This window comes from Eublepharis macularius, chromosome 11, assembly GCF_028583425.1.
Source record: "Eublepharis macularius isolate TG4126 chromosome 11, MPM_Emac_v1.0, whole genome shotgun sequence".
NCBI lineage: Eukaryota > Metazoa > Chordata > Lepidosauria > Squamata > Eublepharidae > Eublepharis > Eublepharis macularius.
Window position 1 is genome coordinate 81831501 of NC_072800.1, and position 21790 is coordinate 81853290.

Consider the following 21790-nt stretch of genomic DNA (forward strand, 5'->3'; position numbering starts at 1 on the left):
ACTGTAAGTCTTTGTTCCTTAAATAAACAATTTATCCCATTTTCCAATTTTAAATATTTCTGTATATCATAAACCTATATATCATAAACCATAAAAATCTTACACATTTAAATCAAACAATTTGACTTATTCTCTATATATTACTCATTCTATCTTTTTATGGTAGTTCTATATAGCTCTCGTCACATAGTCAATCAATTTGACTCGTCTGTACATTCAGTTTGATACATTATACAAATCTTATCAAAGAAAGAAAATATTGTTGGTTACTCAATCCTTATATTTAATCCTTATCATTAATTATTTTCTATCAATATTCTATTTATTAACCTATATATATCTATATATATATCAATCTGTTAATCTGACTGCTTATAAATTCACATTTATCTCTTCCCCCCCCCGGTAAAGTCACCCCCCTCTACATTTTATTATACTTCAGTAGTTCTCAAACTGCCACAGTTTTCCTCCCACCTCCCATTTCTTCTCCAGATATTGTTTCAGCTTCTCCCAGTCTGTGTTAAACTGCCCTGAGTCCAGATCTCTCAGTTTTCTTGTCATCTTGTCAATTTCTGCCATGTACAGCAATTTATAGATCCAATCTTCAATAGTTGGCACTTCTTGTACTTTCCATTTTTGCGCATACAAAAGTCTGGCTGCTGCTGTCATATAAAATATCAACGTCCTATGATGGGCTGGAATTCCCTCCATTCCCAAGTTTAGTAGCAGGAGTTCTGGGTTCTTATTTATTTGAAATTGTAAAATTTCACTCATTTCTCTTATTATTTCCCCCCAGTACTGCCTAGCTACCTCACACAACCACCACATATGATAGAGGGAGCCCTCATGCTTCCTACATTTCCAACATTTGTTAGAAGTGTTCACATTCCCTAGCACAATCTTCTTTGGTGTCATGTACCAACGATAGATCATTTTGTAGATGTTCTCTTTGATATTTGTGCATGTCGTTGTCTTCATTGTAGTCTTCCACAAGTATTCCCATGCCTCCATTGTTATTTCTTTATTAAAGTTTATAGCCCATTTCACCATTTGTGTTTTAACTGTCTCATCCTCAGTATACCATTTCAACAGTACTTGGTATACCTTGGATATTCTTTTCTTGTCCTCTTTAAGAAGGGTCTGCTCTAGTTCCGAATTCTCTATTCGTATACCTCCCTTTACAGAGTCCGAGTTATACAAATCTCTGATCTGTCTATACTGGAACCAATCGTAGTTCGGTGATAGTTCCTCTTGCGTCTTTATTCTAAGTTTAGATGCTTCTATTTTAGTTATTTCTTTGTAAGTTAAACATTGTCGTTCGTTATCAACAGCTCTCGGGTCTATCACCTCATATGGAACCACCCACCAAGGAGTTCCTTCTTGTAGGTAAATTCTGTACTTCTTCCAGATTGTGTATAGACTTCTCCGTACAAAATGGTGCAGGAACATCAAGTTGACCTTTACTTTATCATGCCATAGGTATGCATGCCATCCAAATATTTTTTTATATCCCTCCAGGGCTAATAGTTTCTTGTTCTTTAATGTCATCCACTCTTTCAGCCAAACTAGGCAGATTGCATCGTGGTAAAGTCTCAGGTTGGGCAGTTGCATTCCGCCTCTTTCCTTTGCATCTTGTAAAACTTTCATTTTCACTCGAGGCTTCTTGCCTGCCCATACAAAGTCTGATATTTTCCTCTGCCATTTTTCAAATTGTTTAGAGTCTCTGATGATTGGTATTGTCTGTAGCAAAAACATCACTCTTGGTAACACATTCATTTTAACTGCTGCAATCCTACCCAACCATGACAAATTGAGCCTATTCCATTTAATCAGATCTCTCTCAATCTGAGTCCATAGTTTTTCATAATTATTCTTGAACAAATCTATATTCTTTGCAGTCAGTTCAATTCCCAAATATTTCACCTTACTTGTTACTTCACAGTCCGTTGTTTCCATTCACAATTGTTGTTTCTGCTTAGTCATATTTTTGCATAATATCTTTGACTTCTTTTTGTTGATAAAGAAACCTGCCAAGTCTCCAAACTCCTTGATCTTATCTATCACTTTTGGCATGTTCTCCAGTGGGTCCTCTACAATTAACATTATGTCATCCGCAAATGCTCTGACCTTGTATGAATAGTCCTTTATCTTTATTCCTCGAATTTCCTCATCTTGTCGTATTTGTATCATCAGAATCTCCAATACTAAAATGAACAACAGTGGAGACAACGGGCAACCTTGTCTTGTTCCTTTGCTTATAGTCAATTTCTTGGTCAATTCATCATTCACCACAATTGCTGCAGTCTGGTCTCTGTAGATTTCTTTAATTGCTCTGATGAACTTTTCTCCTAATTGTAGCTTTTCCATAGTGGCAAACATAAAGTCCCAGTTTAAATTGTCAAATGCCTTTTCAGCGTCAACAAAGAAGAAACCAACCTCTTTATCACAACGCTTGTCATAATATTCAATAGCATCAATCACTGTCCTTAAATTGTCTCTTATTTGTCTGTCTGGCAGAAAGCCTGCTTGCTCCTCCTCTATAACTTCTGAAAGCCACCCCTTCAGTCTCTCCGCCAGTATCTTCGCAAAAATTTTATAGTCATTGTTGAGTAACGATATGGGTCTGTAATTTTTCACACTAGTCAAGTCTTGGCCCTCTTTTGGGATCAATGATATGTTCGCTTCAGACCAAGTGTCTGGAATCCTTTGATTCCTTAGAACTCCATTGATCACCTCCTTTAGGAATGGTGCCAGCTCATTGGCCATAGTCTTGTAAAATTTAGCTGTAAGTCCACAGTTTTCTTCATCAGATGCATGGAGGGTATGAAGAAGCTAGTCAGATATATATAGGTGGTGAGGAGAGGTGGGAGTGGATACAATCAGTAGCTTCTGATAATGAGAGAACCATTCATAGTCTCTATTCAGTCCAAGTCTGACTGAGTCAGATTTACATAAGAATTCCAGTTCAGCAGCTTCTCTTTGGATTTTGTTTTTGAAAGGTTTCTGTTGAACTATGGTGACCTTTAAGTCCTTTATGGAATGTCCTGATAGATTGAAGTGTTCTCCCACTGGTTTCTGGATGTTGCCATTTTTAATGTCAGATTTGTGTCTGTTTATTCTTTTGCACAGAGGTTGGCTGGTTTGTCCCATGTACAGAGCAGATAGACATGGTTGGCACATGAGGGCATATATCACGTTGGAGGATGAGCAGCTGTAAGAGCCAGAGATAGTGTAGTTGATGCCATTGGGTCCTGTAATTGTATTTCCTGGGTAGATATGAGGGCAGAGTTGGCACCTGGGTCTGTTGCAGGGTCTGGTACCTGTGTCGATGACTCTGCTAGCCAATTCATGGTTGTTAGTGAGAAGTCGTTTGTCAGGTCCAGTGTGTGTTTAAACTGTACTGACTCCATTTTCTAATGCTTCTAGTGTCTAAGTGCTTTCCCCGCAGGTGCACCAGTTCCCAGGCAGCTTTCCCACCGGAGGAGACTGTTTTGTCTAACACCGTTCCACCAAGCATTGGCCTTGAAGGAGAGCAGCTTCCCAAGAATGAAAGATGTTGTTTTGAGAACTGTGGGGGGAGGCTGATTCAGATGGGAACTGTTACTTTGTACCTCATGCTTTGCCCTTCATTGGTAACAATGACTGTGTACCATCCTGAGTCTTCTATTCAGGACAGTGGACTATAATGGACCTTTTCTGCAGTAAAGTTTCCTTATTCAATCAATGGACTCTTGTTTGCTTTTGAAAGGGAACCTGTAGGAAGAGCCTTATCTAGCCACAGGCTGACATTTTGTTACCAATCATGCCTGAGTCGGGCCCAGCGGAATCCAAGGTAGTCCTGGACAGGGATCCTTTGTTTGATCCGTATGCGTCTCCCGACAGTCAAACAGCGCAACCCCAAGAATCTCAGGAACCGGTGCCAGCCGGGACCGGAGCTTCGACTTCTACCCCGCCTCTCATCGACCTCGGCAGTGAGGGGACAAGGCCGACGGCTGCCGCTCTCCCCTTGATCTCGTTACCCACCCCGTCGGAGTGGGGAGCCAGACCCCGAGAAACGCGAGAGCGCCGGGCCGGTGGACTACATCCAAGAGTTTCGATGGACGGGCGCCGAAGCCTAGAGACTGTCCCTGAGCTGGATAGCAGCCAACCGTGGCTGTTTTGGAACAGGACGACCGAACAGACGGACGGGAACACATCCCGCCGCGGCGCCCTGAGTTGGGATTATTCGGAACTTGCCCCATGGAAAGAGCCAACGGAAGTTCCTGAACAAAGTTGGGTGCAGATGCAAAGTCGCACCCATGCTGTAGATTCCGGCATCTCGGCAGTGACGGGTCTAGCCAAAGGAATTCTAGCAGCGAGATCGCGAGTCGATCAAGGAGACCCTCCGCCTTGGGGGCCGTTTTCCCCGGTGAGTGCAACCGAGGGAGGTTCCGTGATGGGGCAACCGGGTCCAAGCCGAATGCAACAGTTGGAAGCTAGGCTGATCGACATGGAGGAAAGTTTGGCTCATGCCATTCACCTAATCTCAGCGATGGGGGCAGGAGAGAGACTATCACCTGAAGAAATGGCTGTACAAATAGCTACCCTCCAAAGCGTTATTTCCTATCCAGTGGAGGTCGCCCCGCAGCAACCGCCGCCTTCGGGAGAGGAGGAATCCTACCCTGGAGAACCGGGAGAACCGCCCGCGGAACTCCCTAGATTAGACGAAATTCCGCCTAGCGGGGATACTCCAGCTGAGGTACCTGGAGAGACTCCAACGGAACCCCCTAGTTCGGACGGGGATCCACCTCCCGAGGAGACTCCAGCTGAGGTGCCTAGAGAAGGGGAAGAAGGGCCAACCCGTCCAACCGAGACGACGGTGATACCCCCTCCCGCTTCTCCAATAACGGTCCGGCCGGATCAGTCGGAAGAGCCTCCGGCTCCTCCTGGGGAGGAATTGCCGCAACAACCGCTAGAAGTTGTCCCCATTCAGCAAACCCCAAGGGACGGTCTACCGGCGCCACAAGACCAGCCTCTGCTTCCCAGAGTAACGACGCCGGGAGGGGCAAGCCCGCGCGGCCCACCACCCATCAGGCCTTCGCCGCTGCGGCCCCTTCCGCTTCGATCGCAACTAATCCCTTTGCAGCAACCGATACGTTTGCCACCTGACCAACCCGTATTACCACCTCCGAACCAACCGGCGGGGCCTACACCACTACGACCCCACCAACCCGCCCCTCAGCGGCCAATCATCACTCAACCGCACCGGCCACCTCCACCTCAACCGCTACTGCCGGCACCTCCGGTATTGCCACCACCAGCCCGACCAAGGTTGCAGCAGCCTGCCCGGCCACGGCTACAGCCACCGGCCCAGCCGAGGCCACCACCGCCAGCCCAGCCGAGATTGCCACCACCAGCTCAGCCGGTGTTGCCGCCGCCAGTGCAACCAGCACCGCTGCCACAACTGGGTCCCCAACCACTTCCCCTAGTACCTCAAGTGCCATTGATGCTTCCGACGGACTTCTACCCAGCACCGGCTCCGAGACAAGACCTCCCGATGTGCTGGGTGAAACTGGAAGCCACTTTTGATGGGGATCCCTCCAAACTGGGATTTTTCCTAGTGCAAGTAGTGCAATTCTTCAACCGGTGGGGACACCTCTTCGGCAGTGAGGCCAGTCAAATTGAGCATCTTGGCTCCCGCTTACAAGGCAAAGCAGCGGACTGGTATGTAGGTCTATACAATATAGGGGCCCCTGAACTCAATACTCTCCAGGGGTTGGTGGACGCTATTCGAGCACAATACGAAGACCCCTTAGAGGAAACCAGGGCCCGAACAGAATTGCAAGCCATTAAACAAGGCAGCATGTCGGTAAGGGACTATATTACGAAATTCCGACAACTAGCTGCCAAATGCCCTAGGTGTGAGGAGTCCACCAAAATCATCCTGTTCAAGCAAGGGCTAAACCCGAGACTTCTGGACAGAGCCCTTATGCAGGACAATCCTCCTACGTTGTTAGGTTGGATCCAACTTGCATGTGAAGTCGAAAATCGCATTTTGGAAGTCCGTTTGGTCGAACAACAACAACAAACGGGACAAAGAAGACCCTTGACGTTACAGAAGGGAGGACGGGGAGCTGGATACGCCACTCGTGGAGCGAGAGATGCTAGATGGCAACAAGGGCTGTGTTTGCAATGCGGACAAGCCGGTCACTTTGCAGCACAATGCCCCTACCGGCCTGTGCAAAGACCTCCGCTTCAACTACGGCGTCCAACCCTTGCTCCATTTCCTACTCTCCAACGCCTGATTCCCGCTCCACGAGCGAACAGGGGCCGCGGCGCTTCCCAACGACCCGCCTCAGAAAGAGGGCTGGAAGCGGAAGAAGTCATGGAATACGACCCCGCTTCCCCAAACGCAGAGGTAAATCCAGAAAGCCCCCAGTCGGGAAACGAGATGGATCTGTCGTAAAAGGGCCCAAACGACAGATCCACCCCAAGCCCGTCCCTACACGGAACCGGCCACCTGGGTCCATCTTATTCATGCCAGTGACTTTACTTAACCCGGAGAGGAAGATGCACATCCGAGTGCAAGCCCTTATCGACTCGGGCTGCTCGAGAGACATCATCGCCCCAGCCCTAGTCAACGGACTAGTCCTACCAACTCGCGAATTGCAAAATCCAGTAATATTTGAACAAATGGATGGCACCAATATGAACCCTGTTACCACCGAAACCATTCCAGTGATCACCGGCATGGGCCAACACTGGGAAAAAAGGTCTTTTGTCATCAGCTCCACTGCCAAATACCTGTTAATTCTCGGCAGCAAGTGGCTATGTGATCACAATCCCTACATAAATTGGGCAGAAGGATGCGTCACTTTCAGTCATGCCAACTGTAAAAACCATCGCTGGAACCAAAACTGGGGTAGTGATCCAACTCACACTGAGAAGGCTCTTCTCACCCAAGAAGAAATAAACCAAATACCCGAACCGTATTGGCCCTTTCTGAATGCTTTCTCCGAAGAAGAAGCTGATACTTTACCCCCGCACCGACGAACTGACTGTGCGGTGGAAATTTTACCTGGAGCCTCACTGCCCAAAGGACGACTCTATCCCATGAGTCTCCATAAACGAGAGGAGCTCCGGAAATTCATCGACACCAATCTTCAAAGAGGGTTCATCCGCCCAGCCAATAGCCCCCATGCCGCTGCGGTCCTCTTCGTGAAGAAAAAAGATGGGGGACTTCGGCTGTGCACGGACTTTAGAGGACTTAATGTTGTGTCCACCAACAACGCCTATCCCATCCCGCTCATCCGAGACCTTCTCAACGTCGTGGCCCAAGGTAAGATCTTTACAAAATTAGATTTAAAAGATGCTTACTTCCACGTCCGTATCAAGGCAGGGGATGAGTGGAAAACCGCATTTAATACACCCCTCGGACAGTATGAATACTTAGTTATGCCCTTTGGATTGGCGGGAGCCCCGTCTGTATTCATGTCCATGATAAATGAAGTTCTACACGAGTTCCTTTATAAAGGTGTAGTGGTGTACCTTGATGATGTATTAATTTATTCGAACACAGAGGAGGAACACATTCAAATGGTGCAAAAAGTCCTGGCCACTTTGATGAATAATAAGCTACCCATCAAGTTGTCCAAATGTGAATTCCATAAAACTGAACTCACTTACCTTGGGTACTGTATCTCCCAAGAGGGTTTAAAAATGGATCCAGCCAAAATACAAGCGATCCAAGAATGGCAAACTCCCACCACCCGCAAAGAACTGCAGTCCTTCCTGGGTTTTGCCAACTTCTATAGAGACTTTATAGCAAACTTCGCCCAGATCACGCTCCCCTTAACAGAATTGTTAAAGACTAAAAATAAAGGGGACCAGGCTAAAAAACCCTCCTCCAAAATACAATGGACATCCGATTGCCAAACTGCTTTCGAATGCCTGAAAGGGCAATTTGTAACAGAACCCATCCTCTGCCACCCCAACGAGAATTACCCTTTCATAGTACAAGTCGACGCCAGCGATGCGGCGATAGGAGGGGTATTATTGCAGAAGGGGGAGGATGGGAAACTACGGCCTTGTGCATTCCTGTCAAGGAAGTTTTCAGAAGCAGAAAGAAATTGGAATGTGTGGGAGAAGGAAGCTTTTGCAGTAAAGGCAGCCCTCACTAACTGGAGACATTGGCTGGAGGGGGCGCGATACCCCTTCGAGGTCTGGACAGATCATAAAAATCTGGAGGCCCTTCGAAGCCCTCGCAGACTGAATGCCAAACAATTACGATGGGCAGAATTCTTTTCCAAATTCAATTTCACTCTGAATTACCTCCCGGGCAAGACTAACTTTCTTGCAGACGCCCTATCGCGCATGCCCCAACACAAGAGCAAACGGGAGGAGACTGTAGACACGGTCTTCTCACCTACGCAATTGGGAGGCGTGGTGACTACCCGCAGCCGAGCAAGCCAGCCCCTCCCGCACAACCAGGAGTGGAAATCGAAACTTAAAGCTGAGGTGGAAAAGGAGGGGGATAAAGCACCTAAAAACAAACTGGCTCAATCCCCACAGGGGGATTGGCTAGCTGGAAGCAAATTTTACGTCACGGACAGCCTCCGACGGGAGGTATTACAGCGATGTCACGATGCCCCCACTGCTGGTCATTATGGGTATCTGAAAACGCTGCATCTAATACAACGGCAATTCTGGTGGCCGGGCATGCGCAAAGACATTTCCCAATACGTTAGCTCCTGCCCCATTTGCCTCAGCGCCAAATCCCGGAAAGGGAAACCTCCAGGTCTCCTACAACCATTGGAAACACCTAACAGACCTTGGGAAATAATATCTATGGATTTTATCACTGATTTACCCCTTTCGAAAGGACATACTTGCATTTTAGTCGTGGTAGATCTGTTCTCCAAACAAGCTCATTTTATTCCATGTACTGCTATACCCACCGCTCGAAAACTGGCGGATTTATTCTTAAAACACATCGTAAAATTACATTCTTTTCCGTCCAAGGTGATTTCGGATCGCGGCGGACAATTCGTTGCCAACTTCTGGCGGGAGCTTTTGCGATTGTTGAATATTGAGCAAGGAATCAGCTCAAGCCACCACCCACAAACCGACGGACAATCCGAAAAAACTAATCAGATCTTAGAGCAGTCCCTTCGTTGCTACATTAATTTCCAACAAGATAATTGGGTGGACCTTCTTCCTTTGGCTGAATTCTCATACAACAACAGTGTGCATGCTTCCACTGGGGAGGCCCCTTTCAAAATTGTATATGGAGCTCAATTCAATCCCTTCCCGTTGGACACTCCCCCTCTCCATTCCTCTAGTTCGCCTGATGTATCTTCATGGTGGGGGGAGGCCGCGCAGCAATGGACTCTTATTAAAAAACACCTCGAAAAAGCCAAACTGGATTACAAAAAGTACGCAGATCGCCATCGTGCGGCCGAATGGGATTTGCAACCTGGAGATCATGTTTATATTTCCACCAAGAACCTGAAATTAGCTCAGACAAGCCGCAAACTAGCGTTAAAGTTCCTTGGACCTTTTCCTGTGCGCAAAGTAATCAATAAAGTGACTGTTGCTATAAATTTACCCAAGAACTTGCGCCATGTTCATGATACATTCCATGTCAGTCTCCTTAAAAGAGCTCCCACCGACGACAAGTGGCACATCAAAGCTCCACCCATTCCAACTTTGATAGACGACCAAATACACTATGAAGTGCAACAAATTCTGGACTCTAAATTCAAACGGAATCAGCTTTTTTACCTCATTAGGTGGAAGGACTTTGATTCTGGATACGATGAGTGGGTGAACTCTGTACATGTTCATGCTCCTAGATTAACCAAAGCTTTTCATACTCGTTACCCATATAAACCAGGAGGGGATCTATTTTAAGGGGGGCAGAATGTCAGGTCCAGTGTGTGTTTAAACTGTACTGACTCCATTTTCTAATGCTTCTAGTGTCTAAGTGCTTTCCCCGCAGGTGCACCAGTTCCCAGGCAGCTTTCCCACCGGAGGAGACTGTTTTGTCTAACACCGTTCCACCAAGCATTGGCCTTGAAGGAGAGCAGCTTCCCAAGAATGAAAGATGTTGTTTTGAGAACTGTGGGGGGAGGCTGATTCAGATGGGAACTGTTACTTTGTACCTCATGCTTTGCCCTTCATTGGTAACAATGACTGTGTACCATCCTGAGTCTTCTATTCAGGACAGTGGACTATAATGGACCTTTTCTGCAGTAAAGTTTCCTTATTCAATCAATGGACTCTTGTTTGCTTTTGAAAGGGAACCTGTAGGAAGAGCCTTATCTAGCCACAGGCTGACATCGTTTAAGGTTGGGACGCTGTCTGTAGGCAAGGAGAGGTCTTCCACCCAGGGCTTGTGAGAGAGAGGCATGATTTTCCAGGATGGGTTGTAGATCACTGATGATACGTTGGATGGGTTTGAGCTGGGAACTATAGGTGACAACCAGTGGTGTTCTGTTGTTAGTTCCTTTAGGTTTGTCCTGGAGAAGGCTGTTTCTGGGTACTAGTCTGGCCCTGTTGATTTGTTTCCTCACTTCATTGGGTGGGTACTGTAGCCCCAAAAATGCTTGTTGTAAATCTCTTAAGTGGGAGTCCTGATCAAGAGCATTGAACAAGATAGTCCGAGAGACTGGAGCAGAAGTCTTGGCGTGATGCTGGACTCCTCTTTATCAATGGAGGCCCAGGTCGCGGCAGTTGCCTGGTCTGCTTTTTCCCATCTTCGGCAGGCCAGGCAGCTTGCTCCCTACCTCTCGACCCGTGACCTGGAAACAGTGATCCATGCAATGGTCATCTCCAGATTGGATTACTGTAACTCACTCTACGCAGGGCTTCCCTTGAGTCTGACCTGGAAATTACAGTGGCTACAGAACACTGCTGCTCGTGTCTTGATGGGTGTGCCTTTCAGGACACATGTAACTCCAGTGCTGCAGCAGCTACACTGGCTTCCCGTGGAGTTCTGGATCAGGTTCAAGGTTTTGGTATTAACCTATAAAGCCCTAAACAGACTGGGACCAGCATACCTGAGGGACCATCTCTTCCCATATACTCCCTGGAGGGTGCTGAGATCAGCCGGTAAGCACCTACTGGTGGTCTCTGGCCCCAGGGAGGCTCGATTGGCCTCAACCAGGGCCAGGGCCTTTTTGGTCCTGGCCCCGACCTGGTGGAACTGTGTCTGAGGACACCCGGGCCCACCAAGATCTTGTTTCCTTCAGGCGGGCCTGTAAGACGGAGATGTTCTGCCAGGCATATGGTTGAGGCCATCAGAGTTTCCACAAAATGAGTCTCTCTCCTGGTCCCCTCTATGTCTGTAGGGGGTATTGACCATCTTACCCCCCCCCCAATATATGAGCAACCATGCATGGTTAAGCCGCACCTCCACCTCCGTCAGATGTCATATGGTTTTTATACGGTGATCAGGTGTTTTATTAGAAAGCTGTGTTAATTTATTGTGATTTTATCTTGTATATTTTATCTTCTGTTGTAACCTGCCCTGAGCCCACTTGTGGAGAGGGTGGGATATTAATATTAATAATAATATTAATACAATTGTAACATAAGGCTTGGCTGTGGACAATCAACCGAGTGATATGTTTAGCATGGTAGCTGGAGGCATGTAGATATTAGTATTGGTCATTGGGTTTCCGGTGTAAGGTGGTATTTATCTGTCCATTATGTAGTTGTTCAGTGGTGTCCAGGAAGTGTATCTGTTGTGTAGAGTAGTCCAGGCTCAGGTTGATACTCAATTTACCAAAGCATTTTTATGAGCCATTTCCTTACAGTACAGCCCTTCTACCTGTATAAAAAAGCCCTGCTGAATAATTCAGTTTTGTATAGTTTGCGGAAAGCCAAGAGAGTGAGAACTTTACTGACCTCTTCAGGCAGGCCATTCCATAGGATGGAGGCCACTGCAGATAACATGCATGTACAGGCAGTTGTTGATTTTGCCCATCTGCAGGGTGGCACATGCAGAAGGCCCTGTTCAGATGAGTGAAGCTGCTGTGGTGGAGCAGAGGAAGAGAGGTGGTCCTGTAGATAAGAGGGATCGAGGCCACAAAGGGCTTCTGAGTCCTGTAGCTGGTGGGTAGCCAATGGAGTGACTTGCAGAATGGGAGTAATTTGCATGCTCTGCCTGGCTCCCGATAATTGAGTTGTTGTGTTCTGTGGAGTTGACTTAGAGGAGAGACTTACGTAGAGAGCATAACCGTAGTCTCGTCTTGATGTTACCATGCTGTGGATCCAGATGGCCACATCGGCCATGTCAAGGTTGGGGGAGCATCTTTTGGGCTGGACTGAATTTGAAGAAGGCATTTTTGTAGCTCCATTGACCTGCTTCTCTAGCAGCAATGCTGGATCCAGTATAACCTCTAGCCTCTTAACGGAAGGGTCAAGTGAACCTCATCAGAAGCAGGGAGCACCGTGTCCTTCAATATCTCTGCCTTCCCAACCAGCTCCTCTTCCATCTCGACTCAGTTCGTTTACTTTTAACCTTTTGACCACAGCTGACTCAAGACTTCTACTGCATCATCAGGGGATTTGGGTAGTGAGAGAGTCAGGTGTTTGTTATCCACATATAGATGACATCCAATTCCATAGCCATGAATGATTTCTTCTAAAGGCTTTACATAGAAGTTGAATAATATGGGCCATAAAATTACATCCTTTGAAATCCCACAAGAAAATTCCCACACTGAAGATGACAACCCTTTTAGGCTCTTCCATGAGGACCAATTTATTTTTGGTATGCTGTGTCCTGGAGGCTGCTGTTTGAAGAACATAAGCTCAAAGTCCCCCTGAGAAGAAAGAAATACTAGCACTGTTTTTGGAGTCCCAGCCTGTGTGGAGATGGTATTCATCTTTAGAGGAAAACTTGTCTGAACTGCTTGCGCAGAGCTTTTTGGCATGTCAGTGCTAGTGTTTGCCAGCAGAGGGAGGGCTCTCATTAACCTTGCCAGATCTGCCTTGCTCGGACTTCCTTTACATGTGGTATGCATGTATTATTCCAAATTCTTAAATATAGTTGAATATGCATGGGAAACTGTCTTTTTAACTACTCAGTGGGTTTCACCAGGATTTGAGATGTACCAAGTGTAATTTGTAACCATTTTTTAAACAATGCAATTGATCACTTATCGATCTTATCACATGGGAAATGTTTTGGAAGCTTCTGTGAATGAGTGAACATTTTACATGGCTTAAAAATACAGATGAATTTGATAAATTACCACTTTCAGGAATGGAATTTTTGCAAAGTTTAACGTATTCTGGAGTTTCATATTAGTATAACGAATTAACTGCCCAGGCTTTCTGGAAAAGATTCCATTTTGCTGGAGGCAACATGCTAGCATTTCACTCTGAATGGACTGTATTTGTTTTGTTTTCTTGGCCTTCTAAAACTGTGCAAAAATGTATAGAGCAGAATTTTTACCACCTTGATTGCTTTTCAAAAAAGAGGCTCATATAATGGCGAATAATCTTTATATTGCCCTTCTCTCCTTTATCATAATATTTGCTGATGCATCTTGACACACAAATTTGACCTTTTAAATGCTTAGCTGATGTGCTTAAAGCCCTGCTTTCCTTAAGCAATAGGATTCCCTTTCCTGTTCTATTCCACTTCCATTCTTACAGAATAAGGAAATACGATGTAGGATTACTTGAGAGAATGGTACCCTGCATACTGTGAATTAGTGTGTGTGTGTGTGAGCGTGCATGCGTGTGTGTGTGGGGTGGGGTGCCACCACCCCATCTTCTTTCACAAAAATTAAGATTTAGTGAATATAATTCTTAGCAAAATTACTGGTTAGTTGTGTGTGTATTGGGTTTTTTTGTTCTGATTGCATTAACTGCTATTAACAATAACACATCTCTTTGACTTCCAGGCTGTTCTTGAGTACCTTTACTCTTGCCGTTTCAGCTGGTGCCGTCCTCCTTCTTCCTTTCTCAATAATCAGTAACGAGATCCTGCTTTCTTTTCCGCAGAGCTACTATATTCAGTGGTTAAATGGCTCCCTGATTCATGGTTAGTATTCCATTATGTAATTTTATATGCTTGAATGTGTTCAGTATCGCGCAGCTCTCAAGTATATCACGTATATGCTAAATCAGGAGCAGAAAGGCGCACACAGAGATGTGGAAAGATGGTCTGCTGTCAGTAGTAAACTCAACAGGCAGCCGTCCATAACTGTGGAATTCTCTTCCCCCGCAGAATCGCCAAAGCTCAAGTTTATGCATCTCCTGGAAGTGATATAAAATGTCCTTGTTCAGACTGGTAGGATAATTTGGCAGATGGTTAACTGCTTCAAACCCTAGGGGTGGGATAGAAGTCCAAATAAACAGTGTTTTTCATGCATGTGGAAGTTGCCTAGTTTCAGATTGCAGTCTATATGTATCATTCTGAAAAATACGAAAGTAGATCATTGTGTATGCAAGAGCTTATGAAGTAGCAATGGGTATTTTTAAGAGAGGATATCTGCATGACATGCAACTCAGTCCAGCTGAAATCTTTGCAGTTCAGGAGGAGGCATTTATGTTATAAACCAGTTTCCATGCTGCGGATTCACTCTCCCTTTGGACAGTGTGTGGAGAGAGAGACCTGAAAGGTGAGGTGCAAAGGGCATAGGTTCCTGAGACAGGAAGTGCTTTCTTCCTTCTGACATCCTGTGTGTCCGTCCATCCATGCACGTGTGTTGAACTCCCCTGGCAAAGGATTTTCACAGGCATACATCATGTTTCTGGAGCTGGCTTTATTTCCACCACCTCCATAATCCCAGCTTGATTTGGGAAGCTCATGAAGAGCTGCTTCATTATTTGAACGGTTAGTTCTTATGTTGTTTTCAGAGATGGTCAGTAAGTTCCTAGTACCAGTGCAGGATTAATAATTCATTCCAGAGATCTTCGCATGGATCAGTGGGGTACACTGATGTGTATGAAGGTATGCACATGGGTTACCTGTCAAACAAATTGAAGTAGGAAAGAGTGCAAGATACAGGAAGTTGAAAGTGAGGCAAAGGTCAAAAGCTGAGACTTTTACATTAGCCCAAGGAAAGAGTGGACATTAACTTTAAAGCATGTCTAAGTAATTTGGTTCAGTTTCAAAGAGAAATATAGAAAGTGAGAAATTCTCAAGTGTGTTTTTTGCTTTTGCAGTTTAATTTGTGACCAGCAGATGGGGATAGAATATAGTGAAAACTGCAGATGTACCCAACTCACAGCTACCCATCTGTTTCTTAAAGTACTGTAGGCAAGGGTGAGGTTTATTGGGCTAAGTGAAATGCTTGCTTAATTGCAGTTTTCTTCTTTACTTTAAGTGCTTTGGCTCTGAGATTGTATCAGAAGTTGGACTAGAAAGGATAGTTCAGGTTGCTAATAAAATCCTTCATACATTGTAGTTTCTGTCATCAGACATAAAATTCTTGGGGTGTGGTCACCTACTTATTGCTCAGCATGCCAAGGTGCTCCTCTCACCCCATGTTTATCTTTTCTCTATCATTACCTCTTTTCTGATGTGGAAAGGTTGCTAATAGGAAAATTGCCTACCCTTTTCCATATACCCATATGTAAACCCTCAGACAAAGATTTGTACTGCGTGATTAGCAAAGAAGGAAAGTTAATGTGCAAAACAGCTTATATGTGCAGAACAGAAGGATTTATTTCGCATGAAAAAAGTGAAAGCTCCCATGTAAGCATCTCATCTATAGAAGTCTCTTTTCCTTGTGCAAAACAGGTTCTTTGGATCATGGTCTGAGTTAAAACTGGTGCACATGACTAATGTTATAGTTGAAGGCTGAAGCCATGGCTGAAGCAAAAGCATCTCCTCATTTATCCGCTGCATGAGGATTCTGAGTTTTTGTTCATCTGCAGTTGCTGTTGGCTCACAGTACTTAATTGTTAGCATGTTAGTTTTGCCATATAGTTTCTTCGGTAGACAAGAGCTCTGAGTCTTGAAAAGATAATGTGTAATGTGAAGCTGGCTCTTAGCCATCTACACCAGTTTTTAGAGGACTGTATAGCACGTGGTTTCAAACTAAATAAGTTTAGGTTTCAAACTAAACAATTCAGGATTTCTGGTACCCTGAATTTGCACTACATTAGGGACTTTACCTTCGGTGTGACTCAGCTGGTAACAGTTCTGAGGAAGTCCGTAGTTAGAGAGATGACAAGATCTCTTAAGAGCAAATGCGAGTTAATTTAAAATCAGCACTTAGCGTGTTTCCCTTGATTGTATTGTGGATAAGCTTCCAGTAGCATCGATTAATGAGAGGATTCCTTTTATGTTATGCTTTAGAGACTGTCCATTGCTCAGAACTAACATGCATCTTTCTCATTGCATCCAGGCTTATGGAATCTTGCTTCCCTCTTTTCCAATCTTTGCTTGTTTGTGTTGATGCCCTTTGCTTTCTTCTTTCTGGAGTCCGAAGGCTTTGCTGGCTTGAAAAAGGTAGGTTGATATTTCAGTATGTGAATGTGATGCCAAAATGTTATATCCACTTCATAGAGCTACACTTGCAAAACTATTGGCCAGCTTTTAAAAGTGATTCTATGCCAAAGTGATTGTTTTACATGCTAAGTGATGATGGTTGGCTCTGATAAAAACCGTAAGTGAATTCACCCAAGCAGCCGTTTAAAAAAAATACAGGAGAAAGAAAATGTGGCTGACTTGTTAAAACTAACTTGTTAAGAGAACAACATTGAAGGCAATGTTGTTGGTACTGTAAACTAAGTGTAAGTATATAAATGATATTCGGAAGGTGAAATACATGTCTGACCAAATGTTACTTATAAAATGCATTGATCATTGCTTCAGCTAGTGTTTAAATATGGTTTATTACCTAGCAAGTGTGATTTGCATGACAGCTGGAATCCAGCGGGGTAGGAGTGAGTTATATTTTCGGGCATTGCTGGCAATAAGAGGAGATGGGGTGGGGGGTTTGATATTCTGAAACTGATGTGATCTTCTCCCTAGTGTCCTAATTTGTTGCTGTATCATGTAGGAAGTAGCCCTTTTTCCTGCAGCAGGAGCCCCCACATATAGAAGTCTTCTAGAAGTCTTTTCAGTTTTCCTGCATAGATGTATACCTGTATCTTCAGGCCTATTGTCACTGCACATGGAGGCAGCTGATTTAGTAGTAGACTAAACATGTGTGAGAGCATATGTAAATGATTCAGATGTGCCAGTTGCTTTCCAGCAATTCTGTGAAGGCATCTTTGTAACAACTGTATGGCTGTGGAGAGATGGTGGTGGGTGAAAGCAATTTACATACCATCTCTGCACAGGAATCTCCGTACAGTAATCTTCATGTTACAAGACAATTATACGATCTGAATGAGCCCTCAACTGCATGGAATATATTCTTCATCATTGTGTGTATGAATGTTAAACTAATTGGTAAGCAAAATGGAATTTGGAAATAAAATGTGTCTTCACCCATCCACCCTGCTCCAGTCTTCAAAAACGTATATATAAAGTTTTTTTGCCGTTACTGTGGTGATCTTCTTGCACCTTCCTTTAAAATGGCAACTTGCAGGGAGCTGTGAACTGTTATCATATGTGCATTTTAAGAGTACAGAATTGGATGTCTGCCTTAAGATGTACTTGCATTCTTTCAAAGCTCAGAGTGGCTTGCAAGAGGGTCCCAGTGGTCTCCCATCCAGGTGCTCTGCTCTATGTGCTCATTGCCATTCATATGTGTGCCAGCACTCAATGATAGGAGACGAAAGCCCGTCTTAAGAGCTTCTGAAGACTTAGATCAGTGAGCCCCAGCATACGGCCTGTAGATGCCATGGTGCCCAGTGCTGCTGCTCCAAAACACCTCTTCCCTAAAGCAGTGAGCCAATCCTGGTTATCTGTTACCTGAGTGGAGCAGGAGGTGATTCAGAAGATCCCAGGAAAGCATCACCTTTGGGTTTGCAGGAAGCGCTCATTTGGAAATAGCTGCCCCTATAATAGCAGGATGCTCAACTTGAAACCTTCCAATGTCTTGAAGTCTTGCCCACTCCTCCAATGGCGCAGGCACTTTGTGGTTGGTTCTGTGGCAGCCATTTGGTGGTATAGTCCGCTATCCTTTCTTAAAATTTCCAAAGTGAACAAGTCTGAGCTCTCTGACTAAGATGATGAAATAAGTCAGTTTTGAAGCGTCCTGGTCAGAACATGTGAACTTATGCATTTGGTTGGTGGACCTCTAGCCCATTTATTCCTTCTTTCCTCCAAGAGGATAGTTAGTTGAGGAGCTGTGTTGGTCTACAGTGGAACAGAAGGATTTTTGTCCAGATTGTCTGAAGAAGGGAGCTCTGACTCTCGAAACCTTACACTCTGAAAATCTTGTGGGTCTCTAAGGTGCCACTGGACAAAAATCCTGCTATTTCTCCCTCCAAGTTATTATTGTTGGTTCAGAAATCCAGGTTTAATGCACATGTACTCTCGTACTGTTTTTTCTGACTTATTTCTTGTTTGCCATTCATCTCAAATTAATGGAGCAATCAGAATTGATTCAGATCTGATGAGTGGTAACAAAGCATGTAGTCATCCTTACTGAAAGCGGAATACACTTGGCAAAGCATGCCGTGTGGTGTTAAAGAAAACTCTTCATAGGCTGCAAGAGTGGAAATGTGCAGTGATGGGGCTTGGCATGGGACCCAATTCTTCCACAGAGGAACTGAATAGATCGAAAGCCCGATCTGGGGTATTGAACGTCAGGTGCATATAAACCCTTTGAGGAAAGCATTGCTAAGTCTTGCATGTGTTCTACAAGACAACTCAAAATTAATTCTGGGGAAATATTACTCTTTACATGTAAATTTCCACCAATTCTCCAGCTCTCTCTGTTCCAAATAAATTTTTTATTGTTCCTTATATGGATAGCACTTCAGTCATTGTCACAGGCCCGTGGGCCATCACAGATGTACCAGTAACGGTCTTTGGTAGTGATGAGGATTTTAAGGACTGGGTGTGTGTATGCCTCCCCTGTGTACTCTCCAGCTTCAAGCATGGCTTTCGGCACATAGTGGTTAAGAGTGCACTTCGGTTAGTATGCTGGTGAAGATCCAGAGATTCATCTTGATTAAGGCTGATCAGAGTGAGGGGAAGTATTCATATGTGGAAGGAAAGGATTGGGAGAAGGAAATGCACGATGCTGTTGCCTTTTCCTAACTCCTTCATCCTTGTTAAGAAACAGTGTTAAATTTGCATTAGTTTTAAAGGGGCGCGACTTTAAATGAGTTCTAGTAACGTTCTGTCTCTTCTTTAAGCTATCTTCTGGTGCCTTATCTCTAGATCTTACTGTTTTTAATATGAACACTGTGTTCTTTGAGGATATATTGCTTAGTGAATGGTGAAATAGCTTATTACTGTAAAGTTTATGCAGTTTGAAGTAATACTTTGTTTTTTTTCTTTAACTGATAGATCTCTTTTCACTTAGCCATTTGAGGATTTATTGTGGGGGTTTTTTTTGTTCTAATTGATGGTGTTCATTCTAAATGGCATATGGTAAGCTCCCATTGAGTCCCTTGGGCAAAAAGGTTTTTTTAAAAAGCACTTGCATATTACACAGATACAGATACGGAAATTGGCCACTCACGACGGATGGATGTAGTGCTTGCTCTAAAAATCAAGTTAAACATGATTCTCTGTCTAGGTTTTTAATTAAAGCACTCTGTTAATTCAGACAGGATATTTTAGGCCTAAGGGGCTTAACTCAGTGCCCTTTTCCTTAGTCCACTGCTTCATTTTTTTTATTGGGCCTGCCGTTTTCTCCATGTTCTTAAACTGTACATCTAGGTACTCTGCATGTTGGTTTTCAGCAGTGGTGCCTCTTAACAGCTATGGAGCGTGCTAAAGCCCTTATGGTTAACAACATTGTTGGTGGTTTTAGTTAGTTATTTAGACTCATTTTTAGAAGGCATGTATTGTCCTTACCTAATACCTTGGGTGATCTGAAGCATAAAAGCACAGTCTGTTTTATAATGGTGCAAAGATGAGCAGTGTAATGAAATCATATTTTAATTTTTTTTTCAGAGCATTATTCCTTTTTTATTGCAAGACTTATTAATTTTGTATCATATTTTGCTTGGGGCATGAAAAAGCAGTGTCTGGGTGCCAGTGCCCTCTTCTCCTGTGAGCTGAAGAAGTATGAAGCTCGGTCCTTGATCCCAAGGGAGTTTTAGACGTGTCCTCCTCAGACAGCAAACTATTTTTAAAACTTGGGGGCAGTTTAAAAATGGTTTGTGATATGGGTAGGCAAGAAAGGGCAGACCTTAAATCCTGCTGATCTAATATGAGCCTTTTGAACTAGTTTAAAGAGCTATTTACTTTCCATCCTATATGATGAAGCCATGTGTAGAAGATCCTTAGGTTTTATTGCAAGGTAGATGTATTTTATGTATTCATGAACAGGTTCAGGTTAATATTTCTTGAGAGATTAGCAGCATTATTATGTTCCAATGTTTTAGAGTCAAAAGCATTCTCAAAGAGGCAGGGCTCTTACACTTTTATCACGTGCACAAATTGCAGCAGCATCATTTTGAACTTTTCAAACGTCTTATTCCTTATTTTTACTCTAATGCTGGCTTTTGTCCTTAAAATCATGGCATAAAATTTACCGCGAGCAACAGTCAGCCACATCCTAACCAATTACACAGACTATCCAGACTATGATTGGAACATATAACACAGTCTCTGGATTAAGAAGTTAACTTCGAGAACATCAAAAGAGAGTGCTTGATAATAAAAGCAAATGGTAGAAAAATCTGAGGTGACTTCCTTGCTTAATTAATTAGGTAGGCCAGGTGGAAGTGAAGAGGCCTGTGCTAGTGCTTGGAATATCTATAAAGCTGAGCAACATGACAGCACAATAGAGGAGGAACAGAGATTGCTTTAATATACTTCTATCCTGTGTCACAGTTTGAAATTGTCCTGGTTTATGTCCCTTTTGGCAAACTTACATAAAAGTGACCCTGTACTGTATTTTATGACCAGATGACTTCCCCCCCCTCCGTGGCTAATTTGTATCAGGCCCCCAATGTTAAAGAGTCAGAAATGAGTAGGAAGTATAAGCCAGAATGTCTCAAGGACGCTTCATTGCATCTTTCATTATTTTTACTTGTTTTTGCCACTGATCATCCATAAATTGTTGGAAATAAGTGATTAAGGAAGTGCTGCTTAGTGTTAGTAGCACATGGATGTCTTGGTGAGGGTTTTTTTTTGAGGGGGGGTGAAAGGAAATCAGGGTCTGTGCTAACATAAAGGAAAACTCCTGCTGAGAACCTTTCAAGGAAATTTAACTTGCATAATGTTTTGATCTTGGTGTTGGCTGCAAAAAAAGAGCAATATTTCACCAGCCATTGTGTGTCAATGAGAAATCCCTATCGCCGCTTCTTCTCTTCCTTCCCTATGTTTTAAAAAGAAATATGTTCAAAAGATAACAGGTTAGTCTTTTGCGGTACAACTGACAGACCCCTGTCCAAAATAGTTTATTTATGGCAGCAGAGAGAATCAGGCTGTATGAGCTTTTTAGAAGCTGTGCAGAACTGAAGGTGAAATGTTCAGCAGTGGGAAGGCATCACAGGATACAGGGACAAAACATTAAGAAATAAAGTAGTTCTTAAGTGGTCAACTTCAGAGTAGACCCATGTGTTAGCGAATTTTTTCTAAACAGTAGTATCACTTCCATGCAGACTTTTTCACATAGTTATGCATAATAATTTGCATTGCAACTTGTATAATTGATCTCCTGGCCGATGTTTTGTGGCGCTGTGTTAATTTTTCATCAGAATAGCA

General features: G+C 44.0%; 1 protein-coding gene across 1 annotated transcript in view; it reads left to right on the forward strand.

Moving 5' to 3' along the window:
- LMBR1 (limb development membrane protein 1) overlaps nucleotides 1-21790 on the forward strand; it is a 95841-nt gene that overhangs the window by 39635 nt on the left and 34416 nt on the right. The window contains exons 4-5 of the mRNA XM_054991107.1: nucleotides 13899-14038; nucleotides 16353-16456. Of these exons, the coding sequence (XP_054847082.1) occupies nucleotides 13899-14038; nucleotides 16353-16456 (244 nt within the window). The remainder of the gene's footprint in view (nucleotides 1-13898; nucleotides 14039-16352; nucleotides 16457-21790) is intronic.